This window comes from Stylophora pistillata, chromosome 6 (assembly GCF_964205215.1).
Source record: "Stylophora pistillata chromosome 6, jaStyPist1.2, whole genome shotgun sequence".
Lineage (NCBI taxonomy): Eukaryota > Metazoa > Cnidaria > Anthozoa > Scleractinia > Pocilloporidae > Stylophora > Stylophora pistillata.
In genome coordinates this window covers 9,305,144-9,332,059 of record NC_142524.1, presented here as the reverse complement: position 1 = coordinate 9,332,059, position 26,916 = coordinate 9,305,144, and the positions used below count along the sequence as shown (strand labels likewise).

At 39.0% G+C, this 26,916-nt stretch overlaps 3 protein-coding genes across 3 annotated transcripts; all 3 read right to left on the bottom strand.

Annotated features, from left to right (window-relative positions):
• Window positions 1-533: 533 nt before the first annotated feature.
• LOC111327994 (neuroglobin) lies at window positions 534-8,050 on the bottom strand. Its single transcript, XM_022932331.2, has 4 exons — window positions 7,858-8,050; window positions 3,263-3,562; window positions 2,006-2,237; window positions 534-1,255 (listed from the first exon to the last, which is right to left on the bottom strand). Exons 2-4 carry the CDS (start codon window positions 3,553-3,555, stop codon window positions 1,112-1,114), a joined length of 669 nt encoding a protein of 222 aa, XP_022788066.2. The 5' UTR covers window positions 3,556-3,562; window positions 7,858-8,050; the 3' UTR covers window positions 534-1,111.
• A 4,989-nt stretch (window positions 8,051-13,039) lies between these two features.
• LOC148728126 (uncharacterized) lies at window positions 13,040-14,225 on the bottom strand. Its single transcript, XM_088762575.1, has 2 exons — window positions 13,964-14,225; window positions 13,040-13,363 (listed from the first exon to the last, which is right to left on the bottom strand). Exons 1-2 carry the CDS (start codon window positions 14,212-14,214, stop codon window positions 13,129-13,131), a joined length of 486 nt encoding a protein of 161 aa, XP_088618701.1. The 5' UTR covers window positions 14,215-14,225; the 3' UTR covers window positions 13,040-13,128.
• A 1,959-nt stretch (window positions 14,226-16,184) lies between these two features.
• On the bottom strand, window positions 16,185-25,043 carry LOC111327947 (uncharacterized). Its single transcript, XM_088762942.1, has 6 exons — window positions 24,261-25,043; window positions 23,217-23,921; window positions 22,679-22,810; window positions 21,544-21,654; window positions 20,585-21,084; window positions 16,185-16,452 (listed from the first exon to the last, which is right to left on the bottom strand). Exons 2-6 carry the CDS (start codon window positions 23,914-23,916, stop codon window positions 16,192-16,194), a joined length of 1,704 nt encoding a protein of 567 aa, XP_088619068.1. The 5' UTR covers window positions 23,917-23,921; window positions 24,261-25,043; the 3' UTR covers window positions 16,185-16,191.
• Between the last annotated feature and the right edge of the window lie 1,873 nt (window positions 25,044-26,916).

The following is a 26,916-nucleotide window of genomic DNA, read 5'->3' as shown; positions in this document are numbered from 1 at the left end:
AAGCTTCTAAAGTTATAATTAAAGTGACAATAGAAAGAGGTTTTCCTTCTATCCCTAATTTTAAAAAAACTTGAGGGAATAGCGGGAAGGGGTGGTGGTGGTGGTGGTTGGGGCCGCCTTACTCAAAGTGGGCGCTTGTTTGACATTATGGCCGTTTATTCAGGGGGGGGGGGCACTTATCAGAGCATGGGCGCTTATTCGGGGAACACAGTATGCCCGAGAACGTGAAATTTACTTTGTTATTATAGCATGTTTAAGTTAGCATTGTGCTCGAAAGATCTGCCTGCGCCAAAGAAAATAACCATTTTTACAAAAAAACAATTTTTCATAATCGCTGTGCGCCCTTTTAACCATGTGTCTTCCTTTTCCAGGCTATCTTTTGCTCAGGAAAATTCAAAGTCATTTCGTTTTTTATCATTATTTCTAATATTCTGGTCTTCCTGAGCCTGTCACATGCGCCTAAGACTCTATAGCTCTCGTGACATTGTGCCGCATGACTTTGAACGAATGCGCTATATCAAACACAATACAAATTATTTTTAGTGGGAATAAAAATTCAAACACGTTTCTATTTTCATGAATAAATGATGCAGCTGTTAAAGGTCTCTTTCTTCTCATTCTTCTTCCTTTTGTTCTCGTTTATGCAAATATACCGTGTAAGAGTCGGACGGATCGCCATATTTTTCTGTTTACTGTTACAAAAGCTATTAAATAATATTTTAAAAAAAAGAAAAAAAAAGATCAGTATCTGCGTTATTTTCATATTTAACAAAGCTTAAAGAAGCAAATTATGAGGAAAAGTGTATGCATTTAAACGTGAATATATCATGCATATCTAACAATTAACAAGCAAACAATGAGGAATAAAGAAGCTTTCAAATGAACAAGCAATAGGACGAATAATATCGTAATATATACATTCTGGCCTGAGTAACAGTCACAAATTGTTTTGTTTAAAACAAAACCATGAAAGTTCGCGTATGTTTCTTGCTCCTTTAGTGCTCTCGGAATGAGGCAAAATCGCTGCAATGAACGTTTTATCATTGAAAGACCCTTTTAGATTATATTTGGTGTGTTAAGAGTATACGAGCTGATTTTCCCTTGGCTATTCCTATTCCTCGAGAACTTCTCTTGCTCCTGCTTGCATCGTGTTCGCAACGATTCCGTAAACAACAGTCCAGGCTTCTTTTACCTCTACCGTAAACTTGTCCCCCAGGCCATTGTTTAGAGTGTCGAGTAAAACAGATCCTACAAGCTAAAAATTAAAAAAAATGTTAAAAAAACATGTAGCCAAATTTAACTAAAACACAACCTCGTTCCCAGGGCCTTTTCCCTTAGCTGGGGGTGGGGCGGGGTTGGGACGGGAAAACCCTTACTCTTTTCCCGCTCCACCAAAAGGCTCCACCCCCAACTAAGGGAAAAGGCCCTAGGAACGAGGTTGACTAAAACAGCACTTCTGTACTGTAAGGGCAAATTTCAATTTTGAATGCGGGGTTGCTTTAATTTGGTTTTGCTTTACTTTGTTCTGTGATTGGTCCAGAAAACTTGGACAACTCTCTCACCAATCAGATGCAAAAATTAAAACCAATCGCGACTTGGTATCGCCCGCGTTTTCCCGCGCTTTAGGCATTTGATTGTTTTTGCTCTGAGTTCCTATTGACCCTTTAAGCTGCTGTCCTTTCTTCTTAATGACTTTCGCAATTTAAAAGATCCTGATAACTAAAAACTAGCTAGAAGCACAAGTCTACTTGACGCTTCAAGCCCATCACTTGAAGCGTCTTTGCTGAATATCTGACTAACTAGATATTTAAATGACCCCAAGGAGGTCTTGTGAACGGTTCCTCTGTACAATTTCTAAACTCTTTAAATGCTAGTTATTTAATTTAAGAATTTTGCTTTGAGTTTTCAATGACTACTTGACTATGATTGTTCAGTGACTGCAGATATCGTATTGTTTACTCGTACGACAAACATGATATACATATCTGTACATTTAATTTCCTACCACGTAATGATGTTCTTCAACTTTGTACATCGCATGTCTCCCGCCTAGGTCCCTTAGAGCAGGAACAATAGAACCCAAATCGTTCAGTGAGTTCACGGCCAAGTCGACGTGTTGCATGGTAACCAGTCCTTGTCTCTTAAGTCGATCATCCGCTCTCATGATGTCATCGGATGATTTATCAATGTCTCGGAATGAAAACAGTTGTAATACATCTGGGTTTGCCTTAAATAACCTAGGAGGAAAAACAAAAATCAAACAGTACTGTCAAAAATTTTTACTGAGAAAACTTTCAGCGGTAGATGAGAAACACTCTACAAATTTGTCTTTGTTGAAAAAAGGGGTGCTCACAAGGGGAAGAGGACGTAAAAGGCGTCCGAAGCGTTTCACTTTTCACGCTCTGTTCCACTCAGTATCGCATCCGCGGTGGTTACAAGTACGCCCGGCACATGCTGACGCAGTTTCTTAGGATTAGATCACATGGCCAAACGATTATAATTGTTTTATGAAATGTGCTTAACAAGTTACTGAATTCGTGATTCCAGTCGTGATTCATGTATTTCAGGGAATGGCACGCGACTGTAACTAAAGTACTCCCTGCCTACATGGTAATTCACAGTTGATAAGTATGAATCATTCGTAAACCATTGTCTTTTGTCAGTGGAGAGCTACTTGGGGTTATCATTCGTGGTGAATTTTCAAAATTTTGATTATGCAGTGTCGAAGCTTCTCGACCCGGCAAATCTCATTGCCGATGCATGCGGCATCGCTGAAAACTGCAGGGTTCTAAAAACGGATTATTTCGCAATTCAGTTTGACTTCAGTGTATGGCTTGGTAGCATATTTGGTAACAGTCAAGATGATATTCTCATCAAACTAAGATCGATTTGTGAGTTTAAAAAATCGTTATCACATCAAACTTTGGCTTCTCGTTTAATTATCATAATACAAGTAAGCCTGACTATAACGGAGGGATTGAGCGACGAAGAACATGCTTTTAATTTGGAGATCAAATTCGAATCAAACGCAGACACCTCGCTATATGTTCTAGAAGAACAACTCCGTTACATCCTTTTACTGATTTGCTGTCGTCATACATTGAGAAAATTCCCTTCAAAGAACATGCAAACCGTAGGGTGACACTTTTTAAATGGAATACAGTACACCCATTGATGTAATGGGAACACTTTAAACTTGAATTGTAATAAACTAATATAATTACCAGGGGTGAGCTGATTCAATAACATCGGAATGTCTTACCTCATGTAAAAGTCGACTCCCACTTTTTCAAGGTCACCACTCACCAGTCCCCAAGTTTCTTGCACCAAGGAAATCTGCTTCTGAGAAATTTGTTCGTCATCAGCTGGCTTTTGGATTTCTTGGCGACCCTCTGTTGAAGTTTGTTCTGTTATCTTACCGTCGGGCTGTTGTCTGTGGTTTGAAGGGCTTGTCTTCTCTTTTGAGCTAGTGGTAATAGTAGTTTGTTCCAGCTGATCAGCGACCGGTGCTGGTGCTGTTCTGGTTTTCACTCCCTTGCTTCCTCCGCATCCCATCTTTGAACTAAAAGTGAAACTACGGATTAGGAATTGTTGCAATTTATGGTCGTGACAACTTGACCCACATGGTTCCTTCTAGTGACTTCCGGAAGGCACTTGAGGAAAAGTTCAGAGGGGGTGTCTGTGGCACACCGATTTCAGGAAGAATGATGAGATAAAAAAAAAAAAGAGTTAAACTTGGAATAATCCACACATCTACCGGTGACTGTGCACAACCAAGTTATCACTTTGTTTAAGGCTTCTAGTCCTTAAAGACACCCCGTTCATGGCGTTGAGATTTTTTCGAACCTCTTCCCCAGTTTCACTCTTCTTTCTGCCAGGAGAAGAGAGACCCCGGGTACGAGCGCAACAATACGACTAGGGTGGGAATGAACACTAGGATTGGCCGAACCTGTACTATACCAGGTCGCTCAAGGGGCATGTTTTTTCGTGCGGCCTCGATCTTTGTTGTTGTTGTAGGGAATTCAGAGCCAAAAAGGCTTCGCAAATTCCTTAAATTTGTTTGTTTTCAAACCTTTGTCAGTTTCCATGATGGCTCGAGGCTATCATTTATCTGTGTGGGAAAGTGGAAATTATTTCCAATTCGTGGTTTGGTGCTGAAGTCTGAAATGAGTTGTAAATACTTTTGTTCTTGGGCCATCGTAATTTGATCAAAAATAAGACACAGACAGCAGTGATAAACATATTGAACTTGCACATTTTGATTATGACTTGACGTTTCGTATGTACTCAACATACAGTCCCCTCACCTTAGTTACATATATGTTGTAGTTCAATTTTATCCTTGGTTCAAATTTTATTTTCCTTTGTTCTCGGTCATGTTAATGTATGATAATGAGTTTGAAACAAAGGAAAATAAAATTTGAACCGAGGACAAAATTGAACTACAACATATACATAGCTGTTTTATATTTCAACGGTTACTTTTGAAAATGTATGTTGAGTAAATACGAAACGTCAAGTCAAAATCAAAATGTGCAAGTTCAATATGTTTATCATGATCACTGCTGCTTCTGCAATGAGTTGTTACCTCTTCCGTTCCATTCCTATCAAGGTAGACCTTTGGAAGCACGAATGAAAACTTCGTATTCCACGAATAATTGAAATTTAAGCCTTAAAAGCGACGAAATTAGCTCTGAAGTAACGAAAAATGTAACTCTCAAAAGCGACTACGGCCAGAAAATGAAAGCGGAACTTGCTGGCTTCAAGTGAGGTTCAATCGAAGATTTTGTCTCTAAATCATTCAACTTTCAGAATTTTCAATCTATCGCTACGCGATTTTATGGCCGTGAAGTTACGTAGACATCAATAATGAATACAGGGTTAGGGGTAGGAGACATTAATTTCCCACGCACGAGATTACTGTGTGATGGATGTTCTCCCCTGCGGTGGGATGGGTGGGATTTATTGGGTGGAGTACTCGTATGGTTCGCATATGTTCCGTTCTAGTCCTACCCTACTGCGGTAATGCAGTGAAAATGGTTAGAGATATATCGCCCGAGTCTCGTGAATGCAATTAAGAAATTCGTCTTTTTTCGAAACGGTCTAAGCGGTCTATTTAGGCACTTTTTTTGAATGAAGAGATATTTCTTGGTCATTTCCCTTGCATTATATTATTAAAGCTTTCGGTCGAGAGAATATATTACAGTTTGTATACTCACGAGTTTACAATTTCTTGCTTTGGTAACACGCGATAATCAGGTACCGTTAATCCCAACAAATCTACATTTTGACTTTTAGCGTTTGTATCTTAAATTAGTTTAGTTTAGTTTAATCCATTCGCCTTCGGAGTGGCAGGAGAAAGGAACAGAACTTTCGTCCCAATTAACACCTAACCCCCAAAAAAATTTCCTATGTTTTCGTCGCGTTTATTCAAATAAATTACAATTTATTCAAACGCGACAAAAACACAGGCAATTTTTTGGTCAAAATTTCTTTTCAGACTACTGACCAACCAGGCACTTTTAAATGCGCTCGTGCACGATGCAAAACGGGTCCTTTCATTCACAGCAATGAGAAAATATCGGGACCCAAACGATCCATTAAGAACACCGATCACTTCACGTGCACCTCTGCCAATGTAATCTAGTGCATAACTTGCACTTATTGCAAAAAGATCTACATCGGCGAAACAGGCAGAAGACTAGGTGACCGATTCCGAGAACACCTTCGCGACGTGGAGAGGAATGACAAGGACACATCGAAACCAGTCGCTAGACATTTTAATTTACCTAATCATTCTAAGTAACATATGGCAATGTGCGGTCTTTCCTTACACTTAGGTAGCACGGAAAGCCCTAAAACTCTTGAACAAAAGCTCATCTTTCAAACCGGCAGTCTAAATCCCACAGGTATCAACGAACGCTTTTCATTCCACTAATTTATTCGTGTTTTTCTCGTTGCCATGTTCCCACGAATAACGTAGCTCCATTTTCTGCCTTTAAAAGCACACACAACCCACAATTCCTCTATTCGCTCCGACGAAGGGCTAACGCTCGAAACGTCAGCTTTTATAATCGTAACGGTGGCCAATTTACCATTTCAACTTTGCTAATATATTCAGATTATTTCGTTACCCCCATCGACACAACCCCAAACAGTTTCTTTAGAACTATCAGCCTTTATTCATTGGTCTCAAATATAGTTTTTTTTAACCGTATCGTTGGTGAATGGAATAGCTTACCTAATCACATTAGAGAATCAGATAGTATTGAAACTTTTTAAAAGAATGTTTTAAGCTTTATTAAGGATAAGGATAATTAGGGAATCTATTTTTATAGTTCTATATAGTTTTGCTATATTCAATTTTTTTTAACTAGAGGGGGCACCCCTTGTATGGTGCGTCAGCGCCTGTGGTTGTCTCCTTCTCCACAATTTTTCCTTTTATGGTTTTTATCATGAACCTTAATTGTAATTAATACTAATTGTTTGTGTATTCTTGTGGAGTGAATTTGTAATAGATAAATAAATAAACTTTTTGGCTCTGCACCTCATACAACAACAACAGAGACCGCGGCCGCGTAAAATAAAATGCCCCTCAAACGACCCGGTACAGGCTCGGCCAATCCCAGCATTCATTTAGCCGCAGTATTAGTAAAGCTCGACTATCCGTTTGTTCTTTGAAGCTAAGAGCTTGTCAATTCGCTCTGTCCTTGCCAGTCAGGATCTCACGCTTTGAAAGCCAGGAAGCATACACATGTCAATGCTAACCATTAAAGGCTCTTTAACGCGGTTTCTTTTTTTATCCACTTAATCAATTGCATATTGTTTATTCCGCCCTCACCCCAAAAACCTGAAACTCATTAAATAAATAAATAAATAAATGAATAAATAAAATAGAAATTTTTGGCAGAGAATTTTTCGTAACTAAAATTGGCAATAAATACAAACGAAAACTGACAGGATTAAGAAAGATTCCCTGTCTATCCTTTTATAAACGACTTGCATACATCAGTCAACTTAAATCCCATTCACGCCAGCAAAACATATTTAGTTGGATCAGGTTTAACTGATTGAAAATCAAAAACAGAGAACTGAAAAACTGAATTTCCCATTGGATTCAAGTTATCGCTAACTTAATTTTCAATGTGCTTCATTTGAAGTCGACAAACATTGGTTTAAGCAGCTTCTGTGAAGAAACAATTCTAACTGCGTTTAACAACACAACTTCAAATCATGTTTAGGCATTGCTGTGAATGAGGTATTAGACTTATCTAATTCCTTTTGAAACTTTTCGCTTTGCATGTCAGTCGCCATCTTTAGTGTCATTTCAGTTCTAATCGAGCGTATTTCATTTCTAACTTTATCATGAAACAAAGTCCTGCCGGGAATTCAGGGTAATTTGTTATGCGTTAGTTACCGTGAATCAAAAGCTCCTGAATACAATTCTACCGTTACAGAAATCCTAATTATACTTAGGGAGACAGTTGTTTATAGATAAAAACTTAAGCCTATGGACAACAAGAAAGGGAATAGAGATGTTCTGGTGAATTCCTGGAGTCTATAAACGAATTCTCGCTGAAAAGACAACTTACAAACATATCAAAAATGCTAATAAATTTTCGGTATCATGAAGAATAAACAAAATATTTCAATCACAAGCGAGCTTCTTCTAACTATGCTTTTATAATGAACTTTGAAAAGCTTCCAGAAACCAAGACCGTGGGTGTCATGTTCATGCTGTAAGTTATTTGTGTGGAAGTTTTTTCGAGGATTGTCTTATTAGTTTTTAACTATTTGGCAGCACGATTAAAGTCAAAAGCGTGTCAAAACACTTCATCAAACTAGGGAACTAAGTACCTTTATCGACCCGGGAGATCTTTATGTGCCTGTTGAAGCTAATCAGCTAGTAAATATCTGATCCCACATATGCAGAAACCAAACGCAACTTATGACCAAATCCAGGTGCTTTTGGCTGAAAGCACGGGCAACAGTCGAAGAGACGAGTTATGTAGTCTTCTTTATTTACTTTGCAGTTTGTGTTATTTTAATGACCTTACTGTCTTGAAATTTGCATTAGAACAAATGAAAACGTCTATTCTCAATTGGAAAGTGGTTAATGCGCTTTTCAGGACATCTGTCAGCGTTAAATGCCATTTGTACTGTTTGAATTCAATTGCGAGGAAAGCTTACTCGCGGTTTCAATGGTCCATTTTACGCAACTCAAGTCTTAAACAGGCTGTAAAGTCTAATATCTCGTACACGACGTGCGAGTAAATGACGTCACAACATAACTCGTAATACAATTAGTGACATCTTCCCTTTGATTTACAACACCAGGTCATACAAAGATTTTAAGGAATTTAAGATAAGACTAATTTTCATTTGCCTTTAAGAGTCTTTAACCAGTGAAATGTGTTCTTCACCGACCGAATCTTTTGGATTTCCTGCTTGTGTTCCGAACACCACAGACCACGATTCCTTAACCTTAGTTGTGAACTACCGTCCCAGATGCTTCTCGAGGGAGTAAAATAATGCTGCACCGACCGACTGCGAAATAAAGTACATCAGGAGAATATGAATATTTAAATATGGAACCGTTTCTGATAAGAAGGGACTATAAAAACTGGACCGCGGAACTTTCAGAAGTGACGCGCGTACGAAATCCGTGCGCGGAAGGTTTGAATATGGAACTATATGAGGTGAATCAGACGTTCATATTTATCGATGGTTTACGCGCTTTCAGTACGTTTTGAAGAAATTTTGTTAGTTCTCATTGAATGATGCCCGCTAAGACCTTAACAAAGAAAAAAAGGCTTCCAAAGGGGTTTTAAAATTACCTCCAGTTTTATTACTTGCATGCGCTAAACCAACATCTTTTCATCGTTAAATATCTACCTTTGATTTACGAGGACAGAAATTAGACAATTTCTTGAAATAAACTCGAGAGTTTGGATCCTCGAGTGATGCGACAGCTTCATCGATATGTTGCATGGTTATCAGTCCCTTCCTCTTCACTCGGTCGTCGATTTTTATAGCGTAAAAAACAGACTTGTCCTCCATGTAAGGAAAAAGCTTTAGCAGACTAGGATCCCCTGTAAATAATCTACACAAATATCGTAAAATGGAGACATTACATAATTATAAATTGAGAGTTATGGGAATATAAGATGATTAATTACATTTATAAAATAACTGAAATACCACGAGAACTCTGATCGGTCCAAACCTTACGGTTTATTAAATTCACCCGTAAACCCATAGCTTTTCAGTTAATATAAAAAAATACACCAAACTTTGTATCAGCCGGTTTGCATTAGAGATTATAAACTTTAAAAACTCGTTCCCATGGCCTTTTCCCTTACTTTGAGGTACGGCGGGGAAAGACCCTGGGGATGAGGTTGTAAATTTCATAATCTCTTGGTTTACCAGCGTAATGACCCAACGGGAAAACACCTGAGAAGTCTGTCAATCACTCGTCGCTGGCTCGTGATCTACGAACGATTTCTCGTTCTCCCAACAGCGTGGGTTATTACGCCGGTAACCAGAAGAAAGTGTGGTATATTGCTTTTATATCTCAAGTAGCGAATTTAGCATGAAATGCAGCTGTCAGTGAGACAAAATGTTTCCAACCTTTTTCTAATGTCGGTGTTACCTCGTATAGAACTCAACTCCCCATTTCTCGATATCCTTTTTCGCGAGATTCCAAGAGATTTGTACCAGTGAAATATGTTCATCAATTACTGAACCTTCTCCATTCACCAGATTACCATAAACAGCAGTCCAAGCTTCCTTTATTTTTGGTGTGAACCTTTCCCCCAGATTCTTCTCAAGAGTGTCAAGTAACGCTTCGCTCACAGACTGTATGAAAGAAAATGGAGAAAGACTTTACGCGACGGGTAAGAGACAAGTTTCCGAGCAGGATTCAAGGCCGCAGCAAGTCACAGCTATTATTATTCTCGAGCTCGTTCCCAGAGTAACTCATTTTCACTTACCATTATGTTTCTCCATCCACATGACCGAAAGAAACAAGTAGCCTAGGTACGTGAAAATTTGGCATCCATGTAAAATATAGCATTAATAGCAATGCGAGGCTACTCACTTTTAATTTACGTGGGCAGAACATGGATAGCTTTTGAAAATGAAGACGTGAATTTGGATCATTTAAAGACGACACAGCTTGGTCAATATGCTGCATAGTTAACACTCCCTTCCTCTTTACGCGTTCGTCAATTTTCATGCCGCAATGAGTCTTCTTATCGTCCATATATGGAAACAGTTGTAACAGGCCGGGATCCTCTTTAAACGACCTAATGAAAAAAAAAAAAAAAAAACCTAAATGGAGATTGCCTCGCGTCGAAACAATAATGAAAATGACCAATTAAGGGGCAAGTTGTCTGTTAATTATCCGAAATATAATGTCTTTATAGTCAAAATCCAGTTTACGAGAAAAAAAATTGTCAAGACAAATCTCATGTCTTACGTAACAAAAAACTCGACTCCAAGTCCTTCTAGGTCGTCACTTACTAGTGCCCAGCTTTCCTGCATTAGTAAGATCTGTTGTTGAATTAGGGGAGTCTGGCTCCCAATGGTCGCAACATCTATTCCATACACTGTACACCAGGCGTCTTTTTCTTTTGAGGTAAAACTTTGTCCCAAGCTTTTATCGAGCGCGTAAAGAAGCGCCCCACCCACCGACTGAAAATGGAAAAGAAAACCATATTTGCTCATGCTACACCTTTGGCAACAAAAGCAATACTTATCAGCGTAAATGATGTTTATAAGATTTTTATACAGAATTTTAATTCATGAAATAGAGTTTTTAAAAATCGATCAAATTAGCCTCGCAGTTATAGGACCCATGCTTACGAAATTGTGTCGTTATTCTGCTTGACGAAATCAACCCATCAGAAAATAAACTTTCTCCCATGTAAACGCAAATCTTGACGCTCAGAACTCAGTATAGAACACTTCACATCTAGATCAAAGGACATTTCTTTCCATATAACTCTAAGAGGTGCACCATGCACGGAATATTTGCTATAGTAAAACCGACGGTAAGTCCAGACAAGACAAGAAAAATTCCCCGAAAGGATCCAAAACTGTGCGGGTCACGATGCAACACTAAGGAATGAACTCTACCATGGACGATCAACCTCCTTCGAAATGCCACACTGACAGGGATTCTCAGATTCGCCATTGCGCTAGACAACCCACTTGTAAGTTGCGAGGACAGAAACCCGATGCTTTCTGATGATGAACGCAGGAGCCTGGGTTGCGAAGTGCCGTCACAGCCTCTTTAACATGTTGCACCGTAACCAGTCCCTTTCTCTTAACTCGGTCGTCCATGTTCATGACATGCTCAGTAGATTGTTCAGACATGTAAGGGAACTGACACAGTAGGTCTGTGTTCTCCTTGTATAAGCTGAACAAAAAAATAAAAAGTAGAAACAGAACAGAAATTGATTTACCCATTTGAATTCATACGCCCTTTGGTGTGAAAAGATTAGATAATCGTGTAACCAACAGAAAAAGAGTGCATCAGAATTTTTGACTTTTGTCATAAAAGTACAGACATAAAACTCTTCCATTTCCTGTGTCAACGCCTATCCTTCTATTCCTTCAACTTGGACCACGAGTTCAAACCAGAAATACTTTCTTTATCCTTTTAAGTCCCTATTCACTTTGTACCTCCAGAGATTAATATATATTTCGATTCTTTGCGTTATCAAGATTAATCTCCAAAAAAAAAATTTTGTGACTGATTAAATATTTCCCGAGATATGCCGCCTCAAAGTTACTCTATTGGCCACGCCCTTTTGACTTGGCCGGGAGACAATTACTGGGCCGAGTCTCGGACCTACTACTTCTCAATGACGTCACAGCAAGAACGAATGTTAACTTCTTGTATAAGAACATGTGTCTATTGCTGTAAAATGATGTGAAAATGCCGACTCGTTGCGTGGTCGCTGGTTGCTCAAATACACCAGATTCGTCTAAAGACATATTCCTCCATAAAATACCGTGAATGTAAGCACATCGATCCAAAGATGTTCTGGCTGTGACGTCATGAGGGACTTCGTCCGGCCAAATCAAGAGGGCGTGACCAAAGGGACGAACTTTGAGGCGGCATATCTCGGGGAATATCTAATCAATCAAAAAGAATTTTTTTTTTTGAAATTAATCCTGATAACGAAAAAAATGGAAATATATATAAATCTCTAGGGGTGAATGGGGATTTTAAGTTATTATTTGATGGTTCGACATCACCAAAGCGTTAAATTTGGAGGTATCTAAAAAAAATTAACAAGTGATGATCATTTTTGCGACTTTTCTAGAAAACCTGTGGCCTAATGGTTAGTGCATTCAAGAAGCTGGAGTCGCTCTCGGCTGTCGCCTCTCTCTACTCTTACGCTTCTTTCTTGCTCAACAACCTCCCGCGTGCATCCATAACTCAGTAGCTGTGGGGTTTACCATTTGTTAACTCAACCTACTCTATGGTTTATGTTTTCGCACTCACACCTGATATAAAAGTCCACTCCCATTCCTTCCAGATTTCCCTTGAGTAGGTGCCAAGAGTCCTGCACCAGTGTCATGTGTTCTCTACTCATCTGATCCTGACAATTTTCGGCCAGAATTCCGTAAACAACTGTCCAAGCATTTGTCACTATTGGGGTGAATCTCTTTCCCAGGTTCTTATCGAGTGCAAAAATAAGTGCAGTCCCCACAGACTGTTACAAAGAAACAAACCAGTTGCTACTAATTAGAAATCATAGTATGAGTCAAGACGAGTCAGAGAAATAACAGGAATTACTTGCTTTCAATGAGAACTTTTCACCGACTACAACAAGTCAACTTGAAAAGAAGTAGGTACAACTTTTTTCAGGTATATTTTTACTTTGATAGGAAAAATCTAATGGAATTGCTGTTCCAAAAATTTGATGTATCGTGCCTATGATGAACAAATGCAGAAAAAAATTACCTATTCCCTCCAACTAACTCCTTTCACCGTTTTTACAAACCCCATGCACATAATGGAGTTATTGTCTCTTAATTTTACGAAGATTATCAGAATTTAAGACTTCCAAGTCACCAGACTAATCACTTGCGTGATACACCCTCATAAAAGCTTTATACTGCTGAGCTTGTGAGACTGCACACCTTCGTTCTGCGGGGGCAGAATGTAAAGTCTCTTTGGAACTGTTCACAGAAGCCTGGGTCATTCAGCGATGATACTACCTCATCAACATGTTGCATGGTTACCAGTCCCTTTCGCTTGACTCTATCGTTGACTCTCATGACGTAGCTCCATTGATCATACATATATGGATACAGGCGAAGAAGGCCAGGATCCTCTTTGAACAATCTAAACGTAAAAGGGCAAAGCGGTGACTACTGGTTAGGGGAGCATTAAACGATTGCATAGATTAGTAACATCATGATTAATCAAGATTAATCAATGACTTGGGACTGCTCTGGTTTTACTTCACCAAACCAGGTGATTGGTTCAGAAAATTTGCACCACCCTCTCTCGCAACCAATCACAGCCAAAACTTAAACCGACTTGGTCACTTTCCTGCACTTAAGCAATATGCCTGTTTTTACTTTTCGTTCTCATTGGCCCCTAGATTTATTTTCCTGTTTTAATTACTAAGCTCTGTGATTGGTTACGAAAATAAAACTTTCGCTAGTCAACCAGCTAATTAGAAGCAATTGGATTTGGTTGCTCATATTTTTCCGCTTGTCGGGTTGATCACCTAAATTTCCCATGAGTTCTCGTTGCAATCACTTTGTTCACGTTTTACGACAGACAAATTGGACTTATCGAAACTTGCACGAAACTGGAATAAACTGAAACTGATACAAATTATCACAAGACATAAAATTGCAAAACTTGAGAGTTGGAGATGGCTAACTTTTGAATTATCAACTCAACAAGTTTGTAAAATTTCATTTGATGCATTACCTAGCGTAGAAGTCTACTCCCAATTTTTCAAGGTCATTGCCTGCAAGGTCCCAAGTCTTCTCTATTAAAGAAATCTGCTCTTGATAAATAACCGAGTTGTTGTTATATTCTAGCGCTCTCGTCGGTTCGAGCTCTTGGCGTGTTACTTGATAACGACCTTCAAATGAAGGCAATCCATAAGCAGCTACTCGTTCTGGCTTTTCTTGTCTCTCTTGTGGAATAACAACAGGTTTACTTTCTCCACATCCCATTCTGACACGGAACTAAAATAGTAAACAGGAGACGCAAAGAAAACCAATAAAATTCATCTAAATAACATTGCAGTTAAACATAATAAATCTACTCACCACCATCACTTTCCATCAAATATCTCGTACCACAGATTCCTAATTGAGTCTTTAAAAGAAATTTAAATATCTTAGTCCCGGCCTCACTGCTTCTTTCAATACATTTTTGCCTTCAAACGGAACACGCAAGCCGCATCAACTTTGCAAAAAACGTTTTGAAAGCATGGCGAGATGAGTCATATTGCAAGTAGTCCATAGTTAAGACTACAGGAATATGTTTTCTTCATATTCCATAACAGCTGCCACTAAGAAATTGTTGTGAGGTAAACAAAAAGACAATGGTAATGACAACAACATAAATAAGCACAAAAATACGCTGTTTCGATTCATACATAATTTTTTTGGTTATTTTTTTTTGTTTCAAATCGTGCAAATACATAATTCTTTAGAAAATGAAAGTTATCAAATTATTATAATTAACAATCAAACTAAGTTTCAAATTATTTTCTTTAATGATCCTCGTCGTACAACTTTTTATCATTCTAAGATATCGTCTTCAACTATTTTTGAGCTTGTCTATCTGCGTAACAAACAAACCAAACGAGAAGTAATGAGGTGCTATGAATCGACACTACCAATGAAATGTTTTGTTCACATCTTTTACCTTTCCATGGTGTTCATGATTCTATGGTTTTCGTATTTCTTTGTTGGCCTGCAGAAGCGCTTCCTGACGCTTTCTAAGATAAAATAATTGTTGTGTTTTCCTCCAAATTCTACCAAATTCTACCTTTTTCTCGATAAGGATAAAATGTGGAGAAATACAACTGTAAGTAATTTTATGCCAATTTCAAATTGACCCTAAAATCGTGTTTGCAGCCCAATTTGAACGCGGAAACCTAAGATATTTGATTGCCTAAATCTCTCTCTTAACAATCAACTAAGATTAATTTAGAATTCATGTCATTCAGTTGTTTTGCGTGCTTTTTATGTATTGAATTTTAAATTGTGTAAGACAACATCGCCCACAATTTTTAGTCTAACCCCAATCAGTCAAAATCCGGTTTCAAGTCTTTCCTTTGGGCGTGCTTTGAAGCAAATACGTACCGCATTGCGTGCAATTTGTGGGTTTCTGAACTCTTTGTTCCGTAAACTACCTCTGCTAAAAAGCAGTTGGAGATTGTTTTCACATGCATGTCGCGACCCAAGGTTCACTGATGTTATTGTATCAACACCAGCATAACGTGATTATCTTAACAAATCACAGTAACGTTTACTAAGTCTTCTCGTTCTCAAAGTTTACATTGCTTAGTCAGGAAAGCCAATAGTACATAAAAAAGAAATTTTGAAAGAGGTATCTAACAGAGACAAATTCAACTTTTCCTTTTTCAGTGAAGGTTGTTTATCAGAAAGCGTAGCGTGTCAATGGGAGTTCACCAAACATCATTTTGCGACTCCTTCGCTTTGAACCATGATTAATGTACACCAAGCTTTCATTTTTCCTGAAAAATTAAACTAAATATTTAGCTCATTGCTCCCAAAGTGAAAGAAAATTTAAACAAGAATGTTTCTGACATCGCTTCCTCTCTGAACCCATTTTTCTCCACGTAACTTGAATCAAACTTTATCTGCTGATGGCGGAAATTTTAACGAGAAGTCGTTGCATTTTCCGGAACCGAAGATGAATTTGCAATCAAGTGAAAAATCCTCTTTTTTTTGTTTTTTTAAGTTTTGTTTTTTTTTTGTTTGTTTCATACATCTCAAGGGCACTTTTAGAGTTTGCAAAAGTATAAAACATCCCGCGAAAAATTGTGAGATGTAAACCGTATTGCGTTGAAGACTTACTTCCGTACAAGCTTAGACTGTACTACCCGCCCTCCCCTCCCCCGGCCCTCCTCTTCCCGTCGGATCGCTTCTTTTAAAAGAAAAGCAACCGATTTTTATTTACAAGTTAGCAGTTTTATTACCAAACAAAGAATAATACAGTCCAAGCTTCCTTTGGTTGTCCATGTAGGGATTAAAATATTCATACAAAAGTTGTTCAGCTGGTTTGAAGACAATGTTTTTATAATGTACAGCATCGTATCTGTCACTGGATCCATCTGTCCCTTCTGGAAATGAATAACTCATCGGGAAAACATCCAAAATCTCGATGCCCGCGTTACACATGGCCCAAACAGCGTATGCATTGTATAACTGTATGCGCTAGAGAGAGACAGAGGGGGAAACGATCAGAATAAATGTATACAAAGAAATAAAGTCATTTTAAGCACGTATCAAAAATAATTATTAAATATATCCCTGAATCTCGCGTTAAGGTCAAGAGAGTGAAGAAAATGATCATTTACTAAAGAACAACTGATTGTTAAACAAATTCTCTTCATCAGCACTTTAGTAAATGTATAGAAAACAATATGGAGAATATGCAATTTGGTTATATCAACTAAGTTGAAATTGTAAATTGGCCACCGTAACGAATAAAAAAGCTGACGTTTCGAGCGTTAGCCCTTCGTCATTGGCTCTTACCAAGGGCTAACGCTCGAAACGTCAGCTTTTTTATTCGTTACGGTGGCCAATTTACAATTTCAACTTAGTTGATATAACCAAATTACCTTGTTACCCCCACCGACGCAGCACCACAGTTTCTTTAGAAACTTTCAGCCTTTATTCGGACCAATACTCATGAAATATAAATATAGAGGCAAGACCGATACAACGTAGATAAGTAAATTTTAAGACGGAGCTAAAAAATTCTCTTCGATTATCTTAACAATATCCACCCCACCATCAAATTCGGCACCAGCTCACACTCTTCCACTAATGTGGCTTTCCTTGACGTAAGTGTCTCTTTAACCACCGACGGTAATATCTCCACTGACCTCTACACCAAACCCACAGACAAACATATGTATCTATTGCACTCTTCTTGCCTTCCATTACATACCAAAAAAGCCATTCCGTTCAGTCTAGCACTCCGCCTACGTCCACAATCAAATTATATGCAGACGATACGAAGATCTATAGAGAGATAATTGACCCGATCACAGATTGTCAGCGTCTTCAGGAAGATCTTACCAATATTGGCGAATGGGCTTGTAAATGGCAACTACGTTTTAACGCGGATAAATGTGAATCTATGCGAATTACACATTCACGTGATAAGTCAGTGACCAATTATTTCTTTGGACAGCCCTTGAAAGACGTAGATAAATTTAAAGATCTCGGTGTTATAATAACTAAGGACCTCTCATGGAGTAACCACATTGGTATAACTGTGAACAAAGCGAATAAAGTCCTAGGTTCTATTAAACGCTCGATAGGCACCGCTAATGCAAATATTTTTTCTATGCTCTACAAATCTCTTGTACGGCCAATTTTGGAATATGTGGTACCTGTCTGGTGTCCTTACCTCGTCAAGGACATCCATGCTCTTGAGAATGTACAGCGAAGAGCTTCAAGACTTGCTTTAAATCAACGCAAAGGAGACATGTCCTACGAAGACCGATGCAAATTGCTAAAATGGCCTACTCTTTCCGACCGTAGAACTTATCTATCTTTAATTGAGTGTTATAAAATTGTTTTTGGTTTTTACCATTTAGATTTTGGAAACTTTTCTGATTTTGCCACAACTAGATGTACGAGAGCAAATCATCAGTACAAACTTTACGTCAAACCAGCAAGACTTAATTGTTATAAACATTCGTTCTTCATTAGGATTGTTAAATTATGGAATGAATTACCAAGAAACATAGTGGAAGCTGATAATCTTCAGCATTTTAAATCTCAGCTTAAATTGTATTTAAATATTTAATTATAACTAAGTATTTTATTTTCATTTAGACTTATTTTTTAGGGAGTTTTCACATAGGGATAACCTCTTAACTTCCTTTTCTGGAAGCATATTTTCCATTTCCTCTTAGTGTATACATAGTCTGCTTCTGGAATAAAGAAAGTATGTATGTATGTATGTATGTATGTATGTATGTATGTATGTATGTATGTATGTATGACAGATAAAGCTTTTGAGACTCGCGCCGCTCAACTTACCTCATACCTTCTCAAACGAGGTTACAGCCATAAATTCGTCACCAAACAAACACAACGCGCCGCTGACATCTCCCGCACAATCACCTTACAAACTAAAGACGTAAAAAAACCTAACCGTATTCCATTTATAACTACTTTTAATCCGTCGCTTCCTCACATCTCCAACATCATCAAAAAACACTGGCATCTACTGCAGTCTTCTAACCGCTGCAAAAAAGCTTTTCCTCGGCTGCCAGTTGTCGCCTTCAGACGCTCCCTCAACCTTCGCGACACATTAGTAACAGCCAAACTCCCCTCTAACTCCACCACCCTCTAACCGCCTCCCGGTTAGCTCAATGGATAGAGCGCTGGACTGTTGTGCGGGAGGTCGAGGGTTCGAGCCCCGGCCGGACCAACACTCAGGGTCTTAAAATAATTGAGAAGAATTTGCTGCCTTTCTATAACATCAAGAAATGGTTAGATATTCTAGTCTTCTCGGATAGGGACGAATAAATGGAGGTCCCGTCTCCTGCAGGGTTGGGGTAGGAGACGTTAATTTCCCACACACGAGATTACTGTGTGATGGATGTCCTCCCCTGGGGTGGGATGGGTGGGAGGGTGGACTAGCACGAATGGTTCCTATGTTCCTTTCTAGTCCTTCCCCACTGCAAAACTTAATGCACTGAAAATGGACTAAATTAAAATTAAATACCACTTCCCATCCTCAACTCCCCCCCGGCTCTTTCCGTTATGGTAGAAACTGCGCTACTTGCCCCTACATCTCTGACGGTCTTACTAACTATACCTTTTTTTTCTACCGGCGAAACACGTCCCATAAAATCTCACTTGACCTGTGACACTGAAAACCTTATCTACTTAATTCAGTGTAACCGCTGTAACTTACAATACATAGGAGAAACTAAACGACGTTTAAAAGACCATTTTAATGAACACCGCCGTACCATTGATAAACCTAACTCTAAATCTAAACCCACTACAGCGGCAGAACACTTCATTTCCTCTCCTAACCACTCTGCTCACGACATGGAGCTAATCGCCATCGAAAAAGTGTTTTCCAAGAGACTCGATGCGCAAGGCCAGGGAAGCTTTTTTAATTTCAAGAGGCAACACTATTTATCCAGATGGCCTTAACGCTCGCGAAGAAATGTATTAGTTTCTAGTTATTTATCCCATTTACCTTACTTCATTTCTATTTTTGCTCACTATTTCTATTTTTATTGTTATCTCATTGTCAATCAAATTAGTTTTACATATTTCCGCTGTTACATCATACAGCTTTCTATGAAGCATCACCCCAATTCTCTGTTAATTCCCACTGCACCTGAAGAAGGCTGGTTTGGCCAGCCGAAATATAGTGCTCCGTCTTAAAATTTACTTATCTACGTTGTATCGGTCTTGCCTCTATATTTATATTTCATATTCGTTATTTTGGGCCGATCAGATCATCGCGGATCCAACGTACAAGAGTAGGAGTATCGTCCACGGTTGCCTGCTGAACATTTCACAATACTCATGGTCTTGAAATAAGTGAGGAGAATTTGATACTTTTCTATATCAAGAAATGTATAGATATTCTAGTCTTCTCGGATAAGGAGGAAAAAACCGTAGGCCCTGTCTCCTGCAGGGTTAGGGGTAGGAGACGTTAATTTCCCACTTACGAGATTACTGTGTAGTGGATGTCCTCCCCTGGGTGGGATGGGTGGGTGTTGGCCCTGAAAAGCCTTATGAGGAGTGGTCAATTAATCCATGTAACCTTATTCATTTGGAGAATATGCATACTGATATTAAAGTGTAAACGGTTAAAACTACCGATCTGTGTTCATGAATACGATGATTTTTTAAAATATATTTAGCTCACTCCTCCCTAGGCTATTATCTCAAGGTCACGAGAACAAAGAAAATGAGCACTAACTAAATTAAGAAGCTATCGACTATTAAACAAATTTCACCTGTCAGGACCTTTAGGACGTAACTAGAAAACGGTGAAAAGAATTTGCATACTGACTTAATTTGTTTCGCTCTGTGATTGGTGTAGAAGTTTCACACCATAAGCCACACCCACTCAAGCAATCAGAAGAAGAACTGAAAAATTGCAGTGACCTCGCCACCAAACCCCCTCCCCTCCCCTCCCCCCCGTTTGCATGAGGTCCTTATTGTTCCTTGCGATTATTTTGTCACTATCTAGCCCCAAGAGACCCTATAGAAGCCACGTGTACAATGCAAAAAGAACCGAGAGGGGAGGGGGTTAACGAACGCAATCGATTGAATAAAACTGGTGTCTTTAACGTACCTGAAGAGTTAAGAACCGCGGGCTCGGATGGTCATGATACAAAAATCTCTCCCTGTGAATGGCCGTCGTCGTTTTCCAAATTAGTTTTCCCTTGAATTTCCATTCAACGACGCCCTCTTCATTCTCCCATGTCTCTTTAAACATGTCAATAATTGCATCAATGAGCTTCCGATAAATTGCAAATTTTAACGCCGATACGTAATGCAATCCACAGTTTAAAATGATCACACTGTTTTCGTCCATTTCAGGGAGATATATGACGTTTCGAATTTCTTGTAGCACCCGGGAAGGATCGAAATCTCGATAGTTCCTTTTATACTTTTCAACTTCCACTGGTTCGATCATGTTGTACACCCAAGTGTACGTCACATTACAGACTTTGAAGATTTCCGTGCAGAGCGGCGTGTAGTAAATGGAATCGTAAAACCGCAAAGCTAAAGAATCCCCATAAATCCACAGAGTTCCCTTTCTCTTGCGTGGAGAATTCTTGAATAATCTCTCTGAAAAGTAAGGATTCAAAATGTTTCCGATAAGTGTCGTGATTTATTTGTGACCGGACAGTCACTTTGCTTTGCCTTTCGTTCGGGATGATTTTTTTAAAAGTCAAAAACTGAACGAAATGACAACAACAAAAGACAGTCCATTAATTATATGAGTGTTATAATAGATTGCACAGTGATTAAACGTGTTTGAATCAGTAGTGCTCTTATCTCGAAGATTTCTCGTGATTATTTGCACTCATTCGATTTCCGTCGGCTCCCTCTTTTGTCCCAAAGCAGAATTGTGGACGACATGGTCCTGAGGATAGGAACAACTTTCAGAGTTCGGCCCGTCTATCTGGACACAAAAAAGACTGGGACCAGTAAAATTTAAGACTTTTTCAAGTCTTTGTACCTTAAAGACATATTTAAAGGGATGTGGGGGCCGTACAGGGTCTGAGTGAGAGTACAACTTCTTACCGGGAGCGTGTGGTACCCAGGTCCTATTGCTCCAGTAGCCGAAGCCATCGGAAAGAAATTTACAATTTGTTCCACAGTAGGACGGGTATCCAAGCCCGTAACTCAAAAATTCTGCAAAAGAAAAATAACAATATTAAGAAATCATGGTTTTGATCGAAAGAACTAAGCTATTAAATAAAACGGCTGCGATGGAACCATTTTGGGTTCGAGTGCCTCAAGAATTGGGTATAAAGTTTATAGCCCTTACGGTGCAGGCTTTATCACAGGTATGCGAGAGGCATGTGTGACGCGAGTGCGAGGGGTGAGTCATGCACCAAGGCGAATATTTCTTCAAGAACATAACTCACACTTCGCAGTTTCTTCGCACTTCCGCCACACTTCCTTTCTCTTGTCTGAAATAAGCAACTAGAATTAGACTGTTCCTTTGGCTAAATCCCTTTATTTCCTACTAACTGACAACTAGAGAGTTTTCGTAAGATGTTTTTCGTCCTGTCTCTAGCGTGGAACAAAGAAATAATTTTGAGTTCCCATGAGGAATTGAACCTCAGACCTTCGGATTCTGCGCTCCGATCCTCTACCACTGAGCACAAAGACTCTACGAAGTTCGCATTTGACACGCGTCCTGCAAACTGTTAGGATCGTCAATGTCGATAGCGTGTTATAAGTCAATAGCAATAATTAATCAATTAATTAATTAATTTTATAATGTCGATAGCGTGTTATAAGTCAATGTCGATAGCGTGTTATAGCGTGTTATAAGTGTTGTATGTTTTTACCATCTTTCTTACTCTTCACAAAACTAGAGAGTTGCTTCCAAATTTTGTTTTTACCATCTTTCTTACTCTTCACAAAACTAGAGAGTTGCTTCCAAATTTTGTTTTTACCATCTTTCTTACTCTTCACAAAACTAGAGAGTTGCTTCCAAATTTTGTTTTTACCATCTTTCTTACTCTTCACAAAACTAGAGAGTTGCTTCCAAATTTTGTTTTTACCATCTTTCTTACTCTTCACAAAACTAGAGAGTTGCTTCCAAATTTTGTCCACACGGCCCAGATCTTTTCGATTTCACCATTTTGCTTCGATTTAAAGAGTACGCTGAAGACAACAACAATGTTGTTGAAGTTAAAATGCATACCATCTCTTCTCATTGGCCCGTTGCTCGGAGGCACGTCAAAACAGCACTCCTTGCCTCCTGAAAGCGGCTGCATTAGGTAAACTTGCTTTCCGTTCAGAATTCCCTGTGGCTGGTTGCTCCCGTGACTGTTCCCTGAAGAAAAGAAAATACTGTGTGAAAATAGGGCAACGCGAAAATTTATGACATTTACTCTTTGACGTTGCATTACCCCATTTACTGAATATGATGTTGAAGCTGCATAATCATTGGTCAAAACTTCAAACTCGTGTCCAGAGTCCTAAGCGTTCCTTTGAGAGGAAGGAATCCGAGAACGAGGATGCCGCGAAAGCGTTTGGTGTCCCATTTCACGTAGTTTAAACTGTAACTTTAAATACGACTGCAGTTCAAGGTAACGACAAGAGCGGATGATGCAGTGAGACTGACCGTCCGATATAGGGCTTTTTCCAACGGGAAGTCTCGTAATGCTGAGGCAATTTATTTTCAAATCAATGTAGATATTGAATCCTCGAGGATCCATTTATCTTGGTTAACAGCCTACCTGAAATAAACCAATAATCTGGAGGGTCTTTCATTCCGTCACATATAGAATGATCCAGCACTGCTGACAAGCAATAATTCCCCGGATATAAGATCAAAAACAGAATCTCGTATTCTCCGTTACCAAGGTCAGTTACCGTGGGCGCAAACCCAGTAGGACCCGAGATAAAGACTCGCCAGTAGTCCCCACCGACCGATTTCGGAAGGGCCTCAACAGTCTGGGACTGAATGATAATCCTGCTAAACTGTCCAGCAGGTCGAATATCCGTCGATGAAACAAAACTCATCCGCCCATTAGTTCGGTTTTCCATATCCCATCCGGGTAAATTCTTTTCGTAGATCGTATTTCCAATGCAAGGTTCTCGCAGTAGTCCCCAATCTATCCGAGCATTGCGCATTCGACACCAGTCCCTGCCAAAGTCTTCCAAAGTGTTTCTGCTGACATTACTTGTCAGATACAGTGGATAATACCACTTGAGGTAGATAAACAGCGATATTATCACACCCCAGCAGAAGCAAAATGCTCGTCGTAATAGAAACAGTCGTGGCAGCCCTCTTAAAGTTCCGACTCTATGTACCCGTGTCTTGATGGACTGCTGGAGCGACGGAATCAATTTTTTCCTTCGCATGCTGTCGCAATTTTGGTTGTCAGCAAAGGAAATAGCGATGAAATCTGGGTCATCCTCATCAATCCCACTCATATGATCTACGCGCAACACAAAGAGAAAAATCGTTCACTCTGAGACGAACAAATTACCTAATTCCAAAAACAACTTCGCACTTGAACATTTGAATAGAACCTGTCTTAAAGGAACCTGTTACCCTTTGCACTTGTCTCTATGAAAACAATTCACGATCCACGCTATCGATTCTCTCCCATAGGAAGATTTCTTTCAAACACAGTGGAACTCGTAGCTAAACCATAGTGACATTCATTTGAAAGATTGTACACAGAGATGATAAAGATATCCCAGCTATGCTATACTTGTAATGTTTGGTAAAGTGGCTATTTAACCGGCGCTAATCAATTCGCCATTTCTCTTACCTCTCAACTTCAAGAAAGAAGTTGTTCACACCGTTGCATGTTATCCCATCTTCGAGTTACAAGATATTAAAAATCTCTGTTCTTGAGTGACATCAGGTGGTGTTTTTAAATAGAATAATAGAATCTTTTTTAACCGGTGAATCGCAAAAATTCACTTGACAAGTTTTTGCTCTTTGTTCACCCGTCGCTATCCGTGTCACATGATTTGTGACGTCATGTTTTCGTACCTGTTGAATGTCTCAGGTCTCATTGATTATAATACGCCTTTACTGTTGACTGTAGTTTTAGACAAGACTTTTAACTCGAGCGTCATAAGAAAATAATGAAATTATTTTTTTTTCCGTTGACGAAAGCTATAACGTTCGTGTATTTTCAAGTAAAATTTATCAGTGAAATACAATATAACAAGGGTCCAAGCTAGGTTGTAGTTTCATTATTAAATTTTAAAAAAATTATGTTACCACAGCACTTCTCACTGAAGTAGATGTTATATCCTATAGCCTCTAATGCGAGGTTTAACACATATGGTATGAATTTTATCTTAATGAACACAAACAAAAGGTTTAAGTCTGTCTGTCTGTTGTCGTTTAATTTACGAGCCAAGCGGCCCCCCAAGAATTGTAATTTAGAAAATGGTACATGAGTGTGCGTAGATGTGGAATTTCTTTTCCAACCGTACAGCTAATACGTTTAGAAATATTGACCGAAACAACATCTAATAATAATTTGAATAACAAGAAAAGGTGAAAGTCAATTCTATTACACACAGGACGAATGTTCTTATTTCAGTGCCTTTAGGCAAAATCTAAAGCAGTCTTAAAGGTTGAGTAAAGCTTTAATCGTCTTTAATTGTCAAGTGAAATATCCGAAAGCTAACTCTAACCTTTAATGAGTCTTTAATTGAACATAAGTTTAACTTTAGTAGCGCAAATCTTTCAGTATCCTTTAAGTGGTTTCTTTTTTGGCACAAAAGAGGGTGTTTCATTAAAATACATTTAAGTTGACTTTAAGGTGAGATTTAAATGAGTATAGCTGTTCTGACATCTTTAATTCATGCATTAAAGATAGTCTCATTGTAATCTGAACTGTCAACAGAATATTCATCACAAATCAGCCAACACTTGCACTGATGAGCCAGAAGAGCAAATTTTGTTTTACGTGCAGCAACGTGAGCTCACAATTCTTTCTGGGGTCGAAACATCTTATTGAAAGCGACGGTTTCATTTTTGCATCTCCTTTAAAGAGCGCATGGAGTGCGATGACAAGTCAGGAAATGTTTTCTGCGCGCGCTTTAATGGCTTCGAATCACGTTCAACTTTCGAAAGGCATAAGCGGAAAGGTAACGGAAAGAAATTAACAGATACTTTCGTGGCGACTTCAAATTCCCGTGATTTCACGAAATTTCAAGTTCATCTGACTATGAAGGTTAGTTAATTTGAATATAAAAAAAGTCATGTGTATGTATTGATACATACCTACATATATCTTTACGTCTTTAATTATTACATGAGAACATAACCGCTATTGAACGTTGCTTGAGACGATTAACATTGAAACTTCCTCGCACTCAGTCCCTGAAGATTTTTTTGAGGTCGGAGTTGTCTACTGCCTGTGGGGGCATGGACGCCCCATTGAGAAAGTACCTTTGTAGACTATTGCGGCAAGTTTGTAATGTTTCTGGTTCATATTATTTGCCTTTGTTTTCTTTTGTCGTGTGGCTTATTTCTTTCTCCGTATTAAATGTAAGGCTTACAATCTTTCTCCTTTCCAGGAATATTGATTAAAAAGCCTGAGGTTTGAATCCTCACATGCGTCCACCCAGTAGTTGGTCTTTCTGCTCTGCTATAAGAACGTTTGGTAGCGATGTTAAATAAATTGAGGTTTGAATCATCACAAAGGTCCACACAAATTTCTTCCTCTGCCCAGCTGATAGAGCAGATGTTCCTTATGAATATTGACCCAGCTCTTACTTTTTTTTGTCTTCCAGCTGATAAGGTGATGCGCAATTTTTCTGAGATAATTGATTTTTGACTGATATGATATAAACAATTAGTTCTCGTGGCCCCTCTCAAGTTAAGCTACAGTCACCATTCCGTTCTGCAAATGCCATAATTTTTTAATGTTGTTCAGTTAAAAAGCAGATACTCTCCAACCTGGCTTTAGTCCTTTTGTATTCCTTTGACTTTGAATGTCAAGGGTGCCGGAGAAAAGTAAATCCCCGCTTGAACACAGACACAGTCCTCTGGTGGTTACAGCCGAGAACCGACTTGTCTAGCCTCCGGGTTTGAGACCTATTTAACGGCTCAGTGCTCGTATCAATCAATGAAAATAAAAAAATCATAAAACATAAAAATAAAAACGGTACGGATACATCATTGCCGAGGTACCAGAGGGTAAGAACAAAGTATGGGCAATCTGCACTGCACCTCTCCTCGAGACGCGAAAATAGACAAGCACTGAGAGGAGCGCACGAAACTCTCCTCACAGCTGGGATCACCTTCTCTAGGCTGACTGCAGGAGGTTCGAATCCTCGCAAGGGACACAGATTGCAATGGTTTTTCTTTCACTATCCTATAGATGATACCATTAGCTTTCTGTGATCCATCTTGTCTGCTGGGAATGAAATGTCTTCTTCTGAAACACTATCCTCAAGCTG